This window comes from Delphinus delphis, chromosome 7 (genome assembly GCF_949987515.2).
Source record: "Delphinus delphis chromosome 7, mDelDel1.2, whole genome shotgun sequence".
NCBI lineage: Eukaryota > Metazoa > Chordata > Mammalia > Artiodactyla > Delphinidae > Delphinus > Delphinus delphis.
Genome location: NC_082689.1, coordinates 38432905 through 38450094, shown reverse-complemented (window position 1 = coordinate 38450094; position 17190 = coordinate 38432905). Strand labels below are relative to the sequence as shown.

The window sequence follows — 17190 nt, the reverse complement described above, 5'->3', positions numbered from 1 at the left end:
GTTAAAGATGATACAAACAGATCCATGTTCTTGGATTGGAAGAATCAACATTTGTGAATATGACTATACTACCCAAAGCAACTTACAAATTTCACAATTTGTATGGAAACACAAAAGACCCCGAATAGCCAAAGCAATCTTGAGAAGGAAAGACGGAGCTGGAGGAATCAGGCTCCCAGACTTCAGACTATACTACAAAGCTACAGTTATCAAGACAGTATGGTACTGGCACAAAAACAGAAATATAGATCAATGGAACAGGATAGGAAGCCCAGAGATAAATCCACTCACATATGGTCACCTTATCTTTGATAAAGGAGGCAAGAATATACAATGGATAAAAGACAGCCTCTTCGATAAGTGGTGCTGGGAAAACTGGACAGCTACATGTAAAAGAATGAAATTAGAACATTCCCTAACACCATACACAAAAATAAACTCAAAATGTATTAAAGACCTAAATGTAAGGCCAGACACTATCAAACTCTTAGAGGATACTCTATAACATAAATCACAGCAAGATCCTTTTGACCCACCTCCTAGAGAAATGGAAATAAAAACAAAAAGAAACCAATGGGACCTAATGAAACTTAAAAGCTTTTGCACAGCAAAGGAAACCATAAACAAGATGAAAAGACAACCCTCAGAATGGGAGAAAATATTTGCAAATGAAGCAACTCACAAAGGATTAATCTCCAAAATTTACAAGCAGCTTATGCAGCTCAATATCAAAAAAACATAAAACCCAATCCAAAAATGGGCAGAAGACCTAAAGAGACATTTCTCCAAAGAAGATACAGATGGCCAACAAACACATGAAAAGATGCTCACCATCACTAATCGTTAGAGAAATGCAAATCAAAACTACAATGAGGTATCACCTCACACCAGTCTGAATGGCCATCATCAAAAAATCTACAAACAATAAATGCTGGAGAGGGTGTGGAGAAAAGGGAACCCTCTTGCACTGTTGTTGGGAATGTAAACTGATACAGCCACTATAGAGAACAGTATGGAGGTTCCTTAAAAAACCAAAAATAGAACTACCATACGACCCAGCAATCCCACTACTGGGCATATACCCTGAGAAAACCATAATTCAAAAAGAGTCATGTACCACAATGTTCATTGCAGCTCTATATACAATAGCCAGGACATGGAAGCAACCTAAGTGTCCATCGACAGATGAATGGATAAAGAAGATGTGGCACATATATACAATGGAATATTGCTCAGACATAAAAAGGAACAAAATTGAGTTATTTGTAGTGAGGTGGATGGATCTAGAGTCTGTCATACAGAGTGAAGTCAGAAAGAGAAAATCAAATACCGTATGCTAACACATACATATGGGATCTATAAAAAAAAAAAGGTCATGAAGAACCTAGGGGCAAGACGGGAATAAAGACACAGACCTACTAGATAATGGACTTGAGGATACAGGGAGGGGGAAGGGTAAGCTGGGACGAAGTGAGAGAGTGGCATGGACATATATACACTACCGAATGTGAAACAGATAGCTAGTGGGAAGCGGCCACATAGCACAGGGAGATCAGCTCAGTGCTCTGTGACCACCTAGAGGGGTGGGATAGGGAGGGTGGGAGGGAGGGAGACGCAAGAGGGAAGAGATATGGGAACATATGTATATGTATAACTGATTCACTTTGTTATAAATCAGAACCTAACACACCATTGTAAAGCAAGTATACTCCAATAAAGATGTTTTAAAAAAATAATTAATTAAAAGGAATATGGACTCCTCTCTTGTGAGTTTTCCAACAATGACACTTACTGGGCCCTTAAGGAAGTTACATTTACTTTCTGTAACTCATCAGTTACCACTTCTATAGTAGTCAGGAAGTTATTACCTACCACTGTTACTCTGATAGATGGCTTGGAGTAAGTTTCAATAAATGTTGGCTCCATTCTCATTCGCCATACAAGAGGAGACATGATGTACAATGAATGTCATTTCAAGCATCTTTCCCTCAACTTCTGATAAAGAGAAAAGTGGGGTTTGGTTTGGGGGTGGATGGGAGTGTGTCTGTCATCAGTATGCACAAACAGACCTGGAAAATACTTTAGCTTTGTAGCTTTCTAAAAGTTAAATGACAAGCAGAGCTCTGTTTTCTTGTCTCACTATTTTGTACCCACACTGTGACCTGGTTAATATGGGACAAGTACATAGTAGCACAAATTTATAAAGGACCTATTATATGGCTGGTGCCGTGTTAGGTGATGGAGATACAGAGTGAATAAGCCAGACAAAGCCCCTGCTCTCATCGAACTTGCCTTCTCCCAAGCAAGAGAGAAATACAGTAGTCTCTGAGACCTCAGAGTCAAAACGTGAAAATGCTGTCCATGAAACATAAATAATCGAAGGGGGAAAACCAGTCATTTTACTTTTTATTCTAGAGGATATGTTCTACAGCTATTTTGAAGCAACCTTTATATATAATAAAAACCTGTTGGCTCTACCTTCAAAATAACAAAATATCCCAAATACATAGAAAGGTGCCAGGCACATATAGGCTCTCAATAAACATCTGTCAAGTAAATGAATACTGATTCTAGATCATCTTCAAAGGCAGACTATTAGAGGGACTGTTTTCAAGTCTAACAGATCGTTTGGAAATTTATGCTTAGGAGCTAAAGTATAAAATATTTTGATAAAGGAAATAAAAAATACCATTTACACTAAGCTGGTCCAGTGTTTTTACTAATTCATTGTATTACCTTTATAAAGCACAGCAGGAAAATCTAGGCTTTACAGTTCAGGGACTTTGGAGAAGTGTTTAGTCTCAGAGAACAGAACTCAAAGTGTGGTTTGAACTACCACATGAATTTTCAATGCCATCTTGTACTTTCACTCCTATCGTAACTTTCTCCCAAGCCCTCTCATCTCAGTTCACATCCAGGAAATATTAACAAATGCATGAAAATCAGGTTTGCATTCATTGTTTAACTCCATATTCAGAAATTATTCTCTCATCTATAGGAGGATGTGTATTATGCAAACAGGTTGCAAAGACTATGCAGTTAGAATTTGAGTCTTTTAATATCTAAGTAAAGTCTCTTGAACTGGCAACCATAGGAAGAAAACTTCCAGTTTAACTAATATGAAGCCCATTTGCTAATTGTGGGGGGAAATAAAGCTTTTAAATTATACAGTGTAAAAAGAAAAAGTCTTGGGCTTCCCTGGTGGTGCAGGGGTTGAGAGTCCGCCTGCCGATGCAGGGGACACGGGTTCGTGCCCCAGTCTGGGAATATCCCACACGCTCTGCTGCGGAGCGGCTAGGCCCGTGAGCCATGGCCACTGAGCCTGCGTGTCCGGAGCCTGTGCTCCGCAACAGGAGAGGCCACAACAGTGAGAGGCCCGCGTACCGAAAAAAAAAAAAAAAAAAAAAGAGTCTCTTGAACTAATACACAAAAAGATTAAGTGTTCCTTTGTTGTAAATTTTAATGAGAACATTTGTATGTGCAGATAACAGCTAACCTGGAAGAAGCTCAGCGCTGGTTTAACTGCAGACTCGATGGCCTACAACTTGAGCTGACCAAAAACCGGTTGCAGAGGGAAGACAGGTGGCGGGAAAAGGTGGAATATTCGGCTGTCTTAAGCAATTCTGGATTTGTTCCTACTCAGATTTCTAATTAAACAAGTTCTCTCTTCATCCAGCTACTCTCCACTAATCTGTAGATTTCTTTTAACTACTGTTTGGAAAACCAATGAACTGAATTTCTTTCTTAAAAGTTCTACCTCTCCCAAGCTGTCTAGTTTAGAACCACTTATCTTGAAAAATGACATCCATAAAGACAAAATAGGTCCTCAGCTCTGCAGTTAGTTTCTAACAGTTTTGGGGTGTGTGTTCTTTCCAACAGGACCAAGATAAAAGGCACAACGGCGTATCCAATCAGTCTGCTCTACATCGATGGGAGAATAAACAGAATCTTAGACTTGTGCCCAAGAAGTGTCATTCTGAACTAAAGAGAAAGTGATGTCCTTGACAGAGGAGCTTCTTCACTTAGAACAGCTACATCACCCTGATTCCCTGAGCCCAGCAACTAGGGCTGGGCTGTTTCCAACGTCATCAGAATATGAAGTCTTTGATGTGGACTGAAGATTTTGGACCTGAGTTTATCCTTTTATGAACTCTTTGATATCAATATAGAACCACCCCATCTTTTTTGTCCCTTTCCCCCCAATAAATTTATATTAATGTGTTGTATGATAGGAGATGCTGTTGCATGATACTTGGCTATTGTTTTAAGTAAATTTTATCAAAAAGCATTTAATGAGGTACTAGATGATTTGGCAACTAAATGATATGATACTTTATTTCAGTGAAATGTCCTAGTCTAACATCTAGTAGATAATCCCTGGAAATACGATCACCTGAAAAGTAGTAAAAACTCTCCCACTGTCTAGTAAACATACACCCTTCTATGCTGGGTAATTACTAGCACACCTTTTATAAGACCATATCTCTATTTGTATATAAGATATCTCAGAGGTTGTATTTGCAGCTTCCTTGGACATTTACAAAGAAGTTTATTCAACTCTGTTCCAGGAGATTATGCCTGACCAATGTAGTTCTCCCTTACTATAGTAAGCAATAAATTCAGCTTTATCTTCTCATTTCAGGTTAAGTAATCCAGATTTAAAGTGTGTAAACAGCTGACATAATATCTGGCTTAACTGATGCTCAAGTAATGGTAGCTGCTGGTAATAGTATTAGGACCTAAATCAAGTGAGCAATTATAAAATTAGAATATCAAATATAAGACTCTCAGAGGTTGATGAGCCCACCACTCAATATCTAATATAAAAAAAAAACACAGCTGGGGGCTTCCCTGGTGGCGCAGTGGTTAAGAATCCACCTGCCAATGCAGGGGACATGGGTTCAATCCCTGGTCCAGGAATATCCCACATGCCGCAGAGCAACTAAGCCCATGTGCCACAACTACTGAAGCCTGTGCTCTAGGGCCTGCGTGCTGCAACTACTGAGCCCACATGCTGCAACTACTGAAGCCCACGCGCCTAGAGCCCATGCTCCGCAACAAGAGAAGCCACCACAACGAGAAGCCCACGCACTGCAACGAAGAGTAGCCCTGCTCTCCGCAACCAGAGAAAGCCCACACGCAGCAACGAATACCCAATGCAGCCCAAAATAAATAAATATAATAAAATAGAACAAAATACTAAAAAGTAAAAAAACACAGCTGAATTTATTGCTTACTGTGGTAGGGGAGAGATAAGTTAGTCAGACCGTGGCCTCCCTGATCAGAGCAAACTGCTGATCTTATATAGGGTTTTGAGGAAGCATGGAGTTCAAGCACTGGAAGAGTTTCAGAGGTTTAAGTAGGTTGACATCATCTGTAGATGTGTAGTACTTGAGTGAGACTATTGTTGATTAGACATTCAGAGGCAAGTTTCCTGGAGGGCGTCCATTTCTGTGTCTGACTTTCAAGAGTGAGGGACCCACTGATTGGCAGGCTGGTAAAAGCCTCCTTAGGTTGTCTAACTCCTATAGTATTTATCCCTTTGGAGGTAAGGAGGTATTGTCAATTTGATGGTATGGGGGAGTCAGAATCTTGAAACAGCCTAACTAAGAGCCCTATAGAACAATTAACCTTGGTCCTGGGGTGGCACTGAAAACCTTGGTCCTGAATTATGCATAGTAACAAAGATCCCAATTGCTGCACAGGAGAGATGATCAATCTTAATGGGATGCAAATGAGTGTTGTCGCGACAGTCACATGCCAAGAATATTAATGTCCTCATCCAGAACAAGAGGAGAATTATAGAGTTAGATTGGTGATCAATTCTAGTCAAGATTATAGTTAAAACTGCCTGTTTAGTGTGATGATTTGTTAAAGTATTTCTATGATACTTTAGAAGTGTTTCTATAGTACGTTTAGAGTGTCTATCATATATACTAGCTTCTATTGTGACCCTCTTTCATTTGAAATAACAAAAAAACAGACAAAATATGAAACAATGGTTTTTAAGAGACTGGACATCAAGCAACAAAGCACTCTCATCCCTGAGAGAAAGGGAACAAGTGAGGTGAGCCCTATTGTTGCCTCAACTTACAGCCTTGAGGGGGTTCAGGCTATGATGCAAGGAGTGGAAATTAGGATGGGTTCCCTGGGTTAAGGAACGAGAATTGAAAGTCCAGGGAGACACAGGCTGCAAGCGTTCCAGGACAGAGTATGGGAGAGGAGAGAGCTGCACAGAGGGAGCATCTCAGAGACGTCCACAAGGTCCTCTCTGAGTATTGAGCTGAGTACTGGTTAGCACATGCCTTTGAGGAATCTACCTAAGGCTGGAGAAAAAACCATCCAAAAGGGTTAGAAGTGACGGCGCCCAGCATGCAGGTGCACGCACATGTACACGCACGCGTGTGCGCATGCACACGCACACACACATACAGTACCAGTTCTCACCAGCCAGTATTGGAAACCTTGTGACTTACGGGCACTGGGTAGTATACAACAGGGCCTTGCCTCAGTAGTAGCGAATAGTGAGCCCTGGAGTCAACACAGCTCTGCTCCGAACACATCTTAACAGCATGGCCCCAAATGACCCACTTCCAAGTAACTGTGTTCCAAAACAGAGCTTAAGAATATTTGGAAAAATACAAAAAAATGGTACCCATCAAGGTAGAATCACGATTTCTGGCAAAATTATCAGGCATGCAAAGAAGCAGGAACATAATGAGAAAATCAAAATTGACCCAGAACTAACACAAACATTAGAGTTGACAGACAAGGACATTAAAACAATTATTGTAACTATTCTGTATACTCAAAGAATATTATACCAGTAGATGGTAATATGAGAAAAAGAAAGTGGCAATAGTTTATAATTATTTAGTTAACTAGTAGGAAAATGATGAGTGATTTCCTTTAGCAATAGAGATTTACTGCATGTGGTAACATCAGATTTAAAGGTGAGCCTAACACAAGATCTGAAGATGCTTTGACTAATTTCTTGAAGACTGTCATTGTTCTGAAGCAAGGAGACTAAGCCATGGCTTCTACTGATTTAAGGGACAGGCAGTGCCATGTTTTTAACACCCCTAGAGCACGGCCTACCCTTTTCATGTCAGTACAAAAAGAGATTTATGAAAATCTAGGAAGAATCAATCTGAACTCTAATTGACTTTGTTCCAGTTAGCCTGTCTGTAAAGTCTTTTACCCTTGGGGATTCTGAGACCATAACTATTTCTTTGGTAATTTTTTGATCAGCTTTATTGAGGTATAACTGACATTAAATTATAAGATATTTAAAGTATACATTGTAATAATTTGATATTCACTGTGAAAGATTCTTCTCATCTTGCTAATTAACACATCCATCACCTCACATCTTTAAAAAAAAAAAACTTTGGTGAGAGCACTTAATTTCTACTCTGTTAGTAAATTTTAGTTATACAAGACAGTATTTTCAACCACAATCATCATGTTATACATTATCTTATAACTGAAAGTTTGCACCCTTTTCCCAACTGCTTCCTATTTCCTCTACCTCCCAACCCCTGGAAATCACTTTTCTAATCTCTGTTTCTATGAGTTTGACCTTTTTTGGGGGGATTCCACATGTAAGTATCTTTGGTAATTCCTTGAGTCATTTCTTTAGGCTAGTGTAGGTATTCTAATATCACATCAGCTATAATCTGGTAATATGAAAGGGCTGCAGTATATTTTCTCTGGAAGTAGATCCTGCCTATTAAATCTGTAGGTGCCACAAAGAATAAAGGAATATTTCTCCAACAGAGATCCCAAAGTATCAGATATGGGTTGAGACTTATTGTAAATTCTCAGTTTTTAGAGTGGTTCTAGTAGACCAAATCAAATACAGTTTATTTCTTCTCAAGCTTCTATGATTACTATACATGTTCAAATTCTTCATCATCTTTTATCATGTCAGTCATTTTTACATTAAGACAAAATTCTTCCCTCTCTCTCTCACTCTCACTGTAAGTCATTTTGCTTTTTAGACAACTTCAAAACTCCTCTGAGGATCTGATGTTCCAGAGTAGCAGGATTAAGGGTAGAGATCACTAATATCCATAAGAATGCTATATTGTTCCACTTGGGAGTTTAGAGAAAGGACGAGGAACTGTTGTGGACTCAGGTCTCCCTCAGAGCGGCCATGATGAGACAGATTTTGGACTGTCCTTCAGCTTGTTAGCCAGTATTGAACCATTGTTATTTCAGTGCTCCTTTCACTTGCACTGTTCTCCTGGCTTCTTTACCTACAGGCTTCCAATTCTTAACAGAAGACATTTTGGTCTAGTTTTTATCTCAGGGGTCAATTTTATCTACAGAGCCATAGTTTGTTTACTCTCTAAGCCTCTCTAAAAACATCTGGCCACATATTATATATTTTCTAAAAATAGTTTCACATTTCAATTTTTCTTCTTAATAAGTTCCCTAGTTTCTATTCGAGCCTGTTAACAAAAAGGGAGAACTAGTCCTCCTTTACTTCAGCTGTGGGGTCTACCCCAGAATACTTTCGAAAAAAGAGGAGATTTTCTAAGAAATTTGACTATTTGATAATATTTGACATCTCTCCTCTCAAGAGTGTTTATTCTGCGCTTTTGTCCCTGGTGATCTCTCACTTCATTGAGCGAGGTGGCTCTGTGGTGGTACCACACTATGATATTTTCTCCACCTTGGATTTCCTTGGGCAATAGGGACTCTGTAAACCATTTGCTAATGTAATCCCTTTTCTAAATGGTCAGAAACGATGAACAATATATAGAAGACTAAAACAGACTGGAATATTTCCTGATTACCAACCCCAGCAGAGTGTTTTTCTTTTCTTATATAGTTCTAATAAGAGATCAGGATTGAGTCTCATTGGAAGGATTGGTTCAACGCCACCCTCAACCAATCACTGTGACTTGAAAGATGAATTATCTACTGACTGGTTAGATCTCTATGTGAGATGTGTCTATCTCTGCAACTGAGGGTGGTCCCCAAAGGAAATCTAAGTGATATTTCCAGAAGAAAGGGGAAATGGAGGTGGACCAGATCAAAACCACAGATGTCAAAAGTTTGTAAGTGGAGAAAATACACCAAGGTCACTAGTGAACTTCATTTACACTGCAGCCAGAGAGCTTTGAGTAGCGGATAGGGTCCTCATACTGACACTTGTTTTCCTCTAGAGCACTAATGGACAGCCACGAGCTGTCAAGTTCTTCCTGAAGCTTTTAAAACTATTTCGTTAGTAACCTATGTATAGGGGCTTTCAGGTAACTAAAGACGTGGCGGCTACTTAGCTGTCTGCCTCCTAATATTCCCTTCACAAGCAATATGAAACAAGAAAGAAAAAGTAAATTCTACACAAAACCATACTCTATATAACTCGAAGGCAGATAATGTCAAATCTTCAAAATAATTAAGTAAAATGAGGAGGCTCTGTGGCAGACAAAGGTAGACCAAAATAACTGCAGTGAAGACAGAAAAAGGAAACTAGGGAAGGAGTCTGAGGTTGATCTGGAACTGCCACCACAAAGACTAAATGCACCCTAAATCTAGACATACTAAAAAGTGTCCAGGCAGATCAGAGCATGAACTACAGGAAAGGAACTTCAAAGTACATACATGATTTAAAAGGTACAGGCATGATTTAAGGGGGCAGTCATCAAAATGCATAGATTCTGGAGGAGTAAAAAAGGCAAAAGGGAGAAGCCCTCTTTTGAAATTGTTAAGGGGAAAGAGAAAAAAGGAAAATTTTAGGGCCAGTAAGAAAAAAGAGAAGCATAAAATACCATACCTGTGAACAAGAGGAAAGTTAAGTCCGTACAGAGCTACTGCAGAAAGTCAGGAAGTGAAATTCCCTACATTTCAACTGAGGAAAATTTCCAATAAGCATTCGTGAAGGAGGACACAAAAAGTGAACATTCCAAACAAATGTATTTCAGACAAACTTTTGAGGACACGATAAACCACTGGGAAACAAATTCAAAAACTGAGACCAGAAATGGACAAAAATCAGAAGTAAAAGGAGAGTTGTTTAAACTCAGGAAAGAAATGGAAGAAAAAGACAAATTGTCTCAGAAATGAGGAATAAGTTACAAGATGCTCAAGGGAGAACAGATTCAGATGAAAATAACAGTCATTGAAGAAAGGCAGGAAAACAACCAAGAAAATGAAAATTGTATAAAGAAGTTCAGAGAAAATGTAAATGGAATGGAAAATAGGCAAAGAAGGAATAATAATCGTGTTATTGGAGGCCCTGAGGAAGAGAAAACAGTAGAATAGAAGAAATATTTTAACCTACATCCCAAGCACACTTTCCAAAAATAGAAAAAATAAATGTATATCTGAATCTACATTAATAAGGATGCTGCGGGTACCCTGGGAAAACTGATCAACTTTGAGACATATTCTAATAAAACTATTAGATTTCAAAGACAAAATGTTATCAAAGTCTACAGGCAAAAAGATCAAATAACTTAAAAGGCAAAAGAAACTGGCAATAGACATTTAAAAACAAACACACCAAGCAAAGCAACAGTGCAGCAGTGTGGTAGGCAGAATTCTAAGGCCCTGAGATTTTCTACACTCCGATATGCATGCCTACACCATCCCTGGGACTGTGAAAATGGTGATTTTACTCATGATTCAATTATATGTTACAATTGACTTTAAGAAAGTCCTGGTCTAATCACGTGAGTCTTTTAAAAACTGTTTTCCCCACCTGGTTACAAAAGGGGAAGTCAGAGATTTGAAGCACAAGATTTCACGTGCCCTTTCTGGCTTGAAGATGGAGAAGGCCACATGGCAAAGAATGCAGGTGTCCTCTAGGAGCTGAGAGCAGCCCCTGGCTGAAAATCAGCAAGGAAATGTTGACCTCACTCCTAAAACTGCAAAAAAAACTGAATTCTGCCAACAACCAGGTTGAGCTTCAAAGCAAATTCTTCCCTAGACGTCCAGAGAGAAGCACAGCCTTGCTGATACCTTGCTTTCAGCCTGTGAAACCCTGAGTGAGACTCTAGCCTCGCTGTGTCTGTATTCCTGATGCACAGAAACTATGAAATAATGAGTGTGTATTATTTTAAGGGTTTAAGGTAGCAGCAATAAAAAGTTAATACAAGTAGCGTTTTTTTAAAACTCTAAGAATGTGTTAAAAAAAAAAAAAACTCAAAGAATGTGTGTGAACCAAGGATCCAGCAACACTGTCCTTCAAATAGCAAGACTAAGAAAATTGGTTAGAAACATACAAAAACTTAGAGAATTCTGTACCCATCAGCCCTTCTTAAGAAATTTGCAAGAGCAGAGGTCAGCAAACTTTTTCTGTAACGGGCCTGATGGTAGATATTATGGGCTTTGAGGGTCATATATGGTTTCTGTCACTCATTATTCTTTGGTTTGTGTGTGTGTTTTATACAACCCTTTAAAAATAAGGAGAAAAATTCTTAGCTCATAAACCATATAAAAATGGGCTATGGGCCATATTTGGCCTGTGGGCCTTATTTGCACAACCTCTGTATTAAGGATGAGCCTCATCCAACCAAGTGATAACTGGGAAAATTTCAGGCAAAGGACTGATGGTGTGAGCATTTAAAAATATATAAAGCAGGGCTTCCCTGGTGACGCAGTGGTTGAGAGTCCGCCTGCTGATGCAGGGGACACGGGTTTGTGCCCCGGTCCGGGAAGATCCCACATGCCGCGGAGCGGCTGGGCCCGTGCGTCCGGAGCCTGTGCTCTGCAACGGGAGAGGCCACAACACTGAGAGGCCTGTGTACCACCAAAAAAAAAAATATATATATATATATATATATATATATATATATATATAAAGCAATATATGAAGCAAAGGTCAGAATAACAATGGAAAACTGATGTACAAATGTTGCACATTATGACAAAGCAGAAATGCAACTACAAAAAATGGCAAAAAGAAGAAGGAAATACAAAAATAGAATAATACTATTGCTATGTAGGCCACAGGAGGGCATTAAAGGATAAACAAAAACTTGATAAACCAGATAGCCAAAGGTTAAATAAGGAAACTGGACTAACAGCTTTTTAAAAAGTACAAGCAAGGGAGGCAGTTCAAGACGATGATGTAAGAAGATTCTGGACCCACCTCCTCCTACGGACACACTGAATCTACAGCTATATATGGGACAATTTCCTCTGAAAACTAGCTGAGCATCTCCTTTACATGGGGAAAATGAGCAAAAGGCCACATCAAAGCGGTAGGAGAGGCTGAGATCCAATTTCATCACAAACCCCATCCCTGGCATGGCAACCCACAATCAGGAGGAAACTTATAAACCCAGAGCTGCTCCCTGAGGAGTGACGGGTTTGTACCCCAAAAAAGGCACCTCAACTTTTAAGATTTGCACATGAGAGACAAGCCTCCAAAACATCTGGCTTTGAAATCCAACAGGGCTCATGTCCATGAGACCCAAAGGGCCGCAGCAATCTGAGAAATGGCCCTTGAAGGGCTTGCATGAACTCACTCACCACAGGGCCCAGCACAGAAGCAGCCATTTGAAAAGCACTTCAACTTTACAAGAGATTCAACTGCCAATCTTAAAGCATCCACCAGAAGGTGGGATGTGCTGCAATACTCTCCAGGGACGGAGGATGGTGGGCACCATTTGCACACTCTCCCTCTGCATTGCTAAAGCCAGTGGGTGCCTTTTTTTCTCACCCCTTGGCAGGTGTCATCTCTACCCTCCAACCAGGGAGTGCCATCCTCACTAAAACTTCAATTTTGCTAAACCTAGAGGTACCATCTTTTCTCTCCACTCTAGACCTTTGTTTTCTTTTCGCTCTCTCTCTCTCCACTGTGCTCCAGTGTCAGTATCTCCCAGAGGGGAGGTTTTATATGCATCTGGTGCCTGGTTTTTGTGGGTGCTGCCCACAGGATGCCCCTTGATCACTTTGCTCTGGAGGCCTGGGGGCTTACACTCCTGGGTGCCAGAGGACTGTAACAATCAGAGACAGTTCTTGGCAGACTACTACTCCCAGGGCACTGCAAAGGTAGGCTACTGAAACATACTCACAGTGTTTCTGAGAAAGAGGCCTATTTGCTCGTCCAGGAGCTCTGACCTGAGCAGCAGGCTTTACTGGTCTGGCACATTTCTAGGAGGTGATCTTGGGTAAGAGAGGCTGGTGGGCACAATCTTTGTGCTCTCCCCCTGCTTCACTCCAGCTTGCTGGTATATTCCAGAAAGGAGCTTATACCCTTGTTTGGTGCCCCAATTTTTGCAGCTGCCACCAGGGAACACCTCTACATTTTCTGGCTCTGGTGGCTTATACTATGGGTCCCACAGAACTATAGCCAGGAGAAAGAATTCTTAAACTGCTACCACCCTTAGCAAGAGGCAAGGAGCTTAAACTGCTACCACCCACAGCAAGAGGCAAGGAGCTCAGGAGAGCCAGGAGCTCATTCTTCTTATGAAAGAGGCCTAAAAGTTTAGCATCACTGATGCAGCATAGGGGCAAGGCTTCTAATTAAAAACACACCAAGGGCTGACTGTAAACCTTTCTAGAGACTGCAGAGGGCAGGCACTACCTTCATGCTCTCTCTCCAGAGCATGTACTGGCACTCCAGAATGCCAGTATTGCTCGGGCAGGAGCTCTTACACATGTCTAGTGCCCCAGTTTTTACCTCTGGTGCCCTGGTATCTGTGGCTGCCACCCAGGAAACATCCCTTTATCACCTGGCTCTGGTAGCCACAGGGGCTCACATTCCTGGGTTCCACAGGACTGTAACAATAGAAGAGAGAATTCTTGGCAGACTGCCACCCCCAGGGCACTGCACAGACAGAAGACTGAAACACACCCTTGGTCTTTCTGTGAAAGAGGTATTTACTTGTCCTGGAGCTTTGGCCTAAGGGACAGGATTCAGGTATAGCATGCATTTAGAGGCACGTGGAGGTGCTCTCAAGAAATATGGGCAAGAGGACACCATCTACACTCTCTCCCTCTGCCTCACCCCCAGAAAAGGAACTTATACACTCCTCTGGAGCCTTGATTTTTGCAGCTGTTGCCCAGGGGACACCTCCAGATCACCTGGCTCTAGGGGCCAGCAGGACTTATGCTTGCAGTTCCACAGGACTGTATATATTTGCATGCTTTAAAAGCTGCTGCCTGAAGGTCTGGCTTCTAGATCTGCCTGAATCAAGGTGCTGACTGAAATACCCCTCTTTGGAACACTGACAGGTCTTGGCACACCCTCAACTACTGGGAACTATTAAAAATAAAATAGGCCGTGTGGACAGTCACAAAGGATTGAGAGACAACAAAGAGCTGGGGCAGGGCTGAATGAGAATGTTCATCTCCTACACAAGGTCACTCCTTCAAGACTGAGAGAGGTAGTTGTTTCGTCTACTATATAGAAACCAACAAAGAGTCATGTAAAATGAAGAAATTGAGGAATGTGTTCCAAATAAAGGAAGAAGATAAAACCTATGAAACAGAGATAAGTAATTTAGCTGATAAAGAGTTCAATAATGGTCATAAAAATGCTCACCAAACTGGGGAGAACAATGGATGAACCTAGTGAGAACTTTAATAAAGAGAGGAAAAATATAAGAAAGTACCAAATAGAAGTCACAGAACTGAAGAACACAGTACCAGAACTGAAAAATATACTAAAGGGGTTCAACAGCAGAGTAGATGAAGCAGAAGAAAGGATCAGTCAACTCAAAGGCCAGGCAGTGGAACTCACCCAATCAGAGCAGCAAAAAGAAAAAGAATGAAAAAAAGTTAAGATAGCCTAAGCGACTTATGGGACATCAAGCATATTAACATTCACATTAAAGGGGTCCCAGAAGGAGAAGAGAGAGAAAAAAGGGCAGGAAAATTATTTGCAGAAATAATGGCTTAAAACTTCCCTAACATGGGGAAGGAAATAGATATCCAGATCCAGAAAGCCTAGGGAGTTCCAAAAAAGATGAACCCAAAGAGATCCACACTGAAACACATTACAATTAAAATTTCAAAAGTGAAAGACAATGAAAAAATCTTAAAAACAGCAAGAGAAAAACAGTTTGTTACATACAAGGGAACCCTCCCATAAGACTCTGAACAGATTTTTCAGCAGAAACTTCACAGGCTAGAAGGTAGTAACACAATATATTTAAAGTGTTAAAAGAAAAAAAATGTTCCAACCAAGAATACTCAACCTGGAAAAATTATTATTCAGAATTGAAGGAGAGATGAAGAGTTTTCCAAGCAAGCAAAAACTAAAGGAATCCATTACCATGAAGCCAACCTTAAAAGAAATGCTTACTGACAATAAATCTTTGAAAGTATTTGCCAGTCAAAAAAAGAAAAAAAAAAAGAAAGAAATGTTAAAGGGATTTCTTTAAGCTGAAAAGGAAGGGCACCAATTAGTAACAGAAAAACATATAAAAGTATAAATATCACTGGTAAATGTAGTGGATCATTCACTTATAAAACTAAAAAGAAAAAAGTAGTAAAAATAACTATAATTAGTTAAGGGATACATAAGATTAAAAGATGTAAAATGTGACATCAAAAATATAAAACTTTGGGGGTGCATAAAAACGTAGAACTTCAAAATATGTTCAAACTTGTTTTCAACTTATTGACTGTTACAAGTTGTTATATATAAGCCTCATGGTAGCCACAAAGCAAAAACCTATGGTAGATACACAAAAGATAATGAGAAAGGAATCTAATTATACCAATAAAGGAAGTCACTAATCCACAAAGGAAGAGATCAAAGAAGAAAGGAACAGAGAAGAAGTATAAAACAGCCAGAAAACAATTAACAAAATGGCAATAAATACATATCTATCAATAATTACTTTAAATGTAAATGAACTAAATTTTCCAATCAAAAGACAAAGAGTGGCTAAATGGATTAAAAAAGACACAAAAACTAAGACCCAACTATGCTGCTCACAAGACACTCCATCTGTAAGAACACAGACTGAAAGTGAAGGGATAAAAAAAGATATTCCATGCAACAGAAATGAAAAGAAAGCTGAGTTACCTATACTTATATCAGACAAAATATTATAGTCTTTAAAACAAAGACTGTAATAAGAGACAAAGAAGGAGATAATGATAAAGGGGTCAGTCCAGCAAAAGGATATACCAGGTATAAATATTTACGTTCCCAACATAACAGCCACCTAAATATATATAGCAAATATTAACAGACTAAAAAGAAGGAGAAATAGACAGCAATACAATAATAGTAGGGGACTATAATACTTCACCTACATCAATGTATAGATCATCCAGACAGAAAAATAAATAAGGAAACATAGACCTTAAATGACACATTAGATCAAATAGACTTAACAGATACACACAAAACATTCCATCCAAAAGCAGCAGAATACACCTTCTTCTCAAGTGCACTTGGAATACTCTCTAGGATAGATCATATGTTAGGCCACAAAACAAGTCTTAATAAATTTAAGAAGACTGAAATCATATCAAGCATCTTTTCTAACAACAGTGGTACAAAAGTAGAAATTACTTACAAGAAGAAAACTGGAAAACTCACATATATGTGGAGAATAAACAACATGCTACAGAACAACCAGTGGGTCAAAGAAGGAATCACAAGAGAAATAAAAACTACCTAAGACAAATGAAAATGGGAATAAGACACACCAAAATTTATGGAATACAGCAAAAGCAGTTCTAAGAAGGAAGTTTATAGAAATAAACACCTACCTCAAGACATGAGAAAAATCACAAATAAAAAACCTAACACTACACCTCGAGGAATTAGGAAAAGTAAAAAATGAAGCCCAAGTTAGTAGAAGGAAAGAAATAAAGAACAGAGCAGAAATGAATGAAATAGAGACTAAAAAGATAGCATAAAAGATTAATGAAACTAAGAGATGGTTCTTTGAAAAGATAAACAAAACTGACAAATTTTAAGCTAGACCCACCAAGAAAAAAAGAGATACCACAGAAATACAAAAGATCATAACAGACTACTATGAAGAATTACACACCAAGAAATTTGACAACCTAGAATAAATTCTTAGAAATATACAACCCTTGATACTGAATCATGAAAAACAGAACATCTGAATATACTGAAGACTAATAAGGAGATTGAATCAGTAATCAAAACCCTCCCAACAAAATAAAGTCCAGGACCAGATGGCCTCACTGGTGAATTCTACCAAACATTCAAAGAATAATTAATACCAATCCTTGTCA

General features: G+C 39.4%; 1 protein-coding gene across 1 annotated transcript in view; it reads left to right on the top strand.

The window, feature by feature from the left end:
• Nucleotides 1–4229, top strand: part of CCDC150 (coiled-coil domain containing 150) — a 90616-nt gene extending 86387 nt beyond the window's left edge. Inside the window, 2 exon segments of the mRNA XM_060015401.1 lie at nt 3485–3595; nt 3880–4229. Coding sequence (XP_059871384.1) covers nt 3485–3595; nt 3880–3996 — 228 coding nt within the window. The 3' untranslated portion in view covers nt 3997–4229.
• The last annotated feature ends 12961 nt before the right edge of the window (nt 4230–17190 follow it).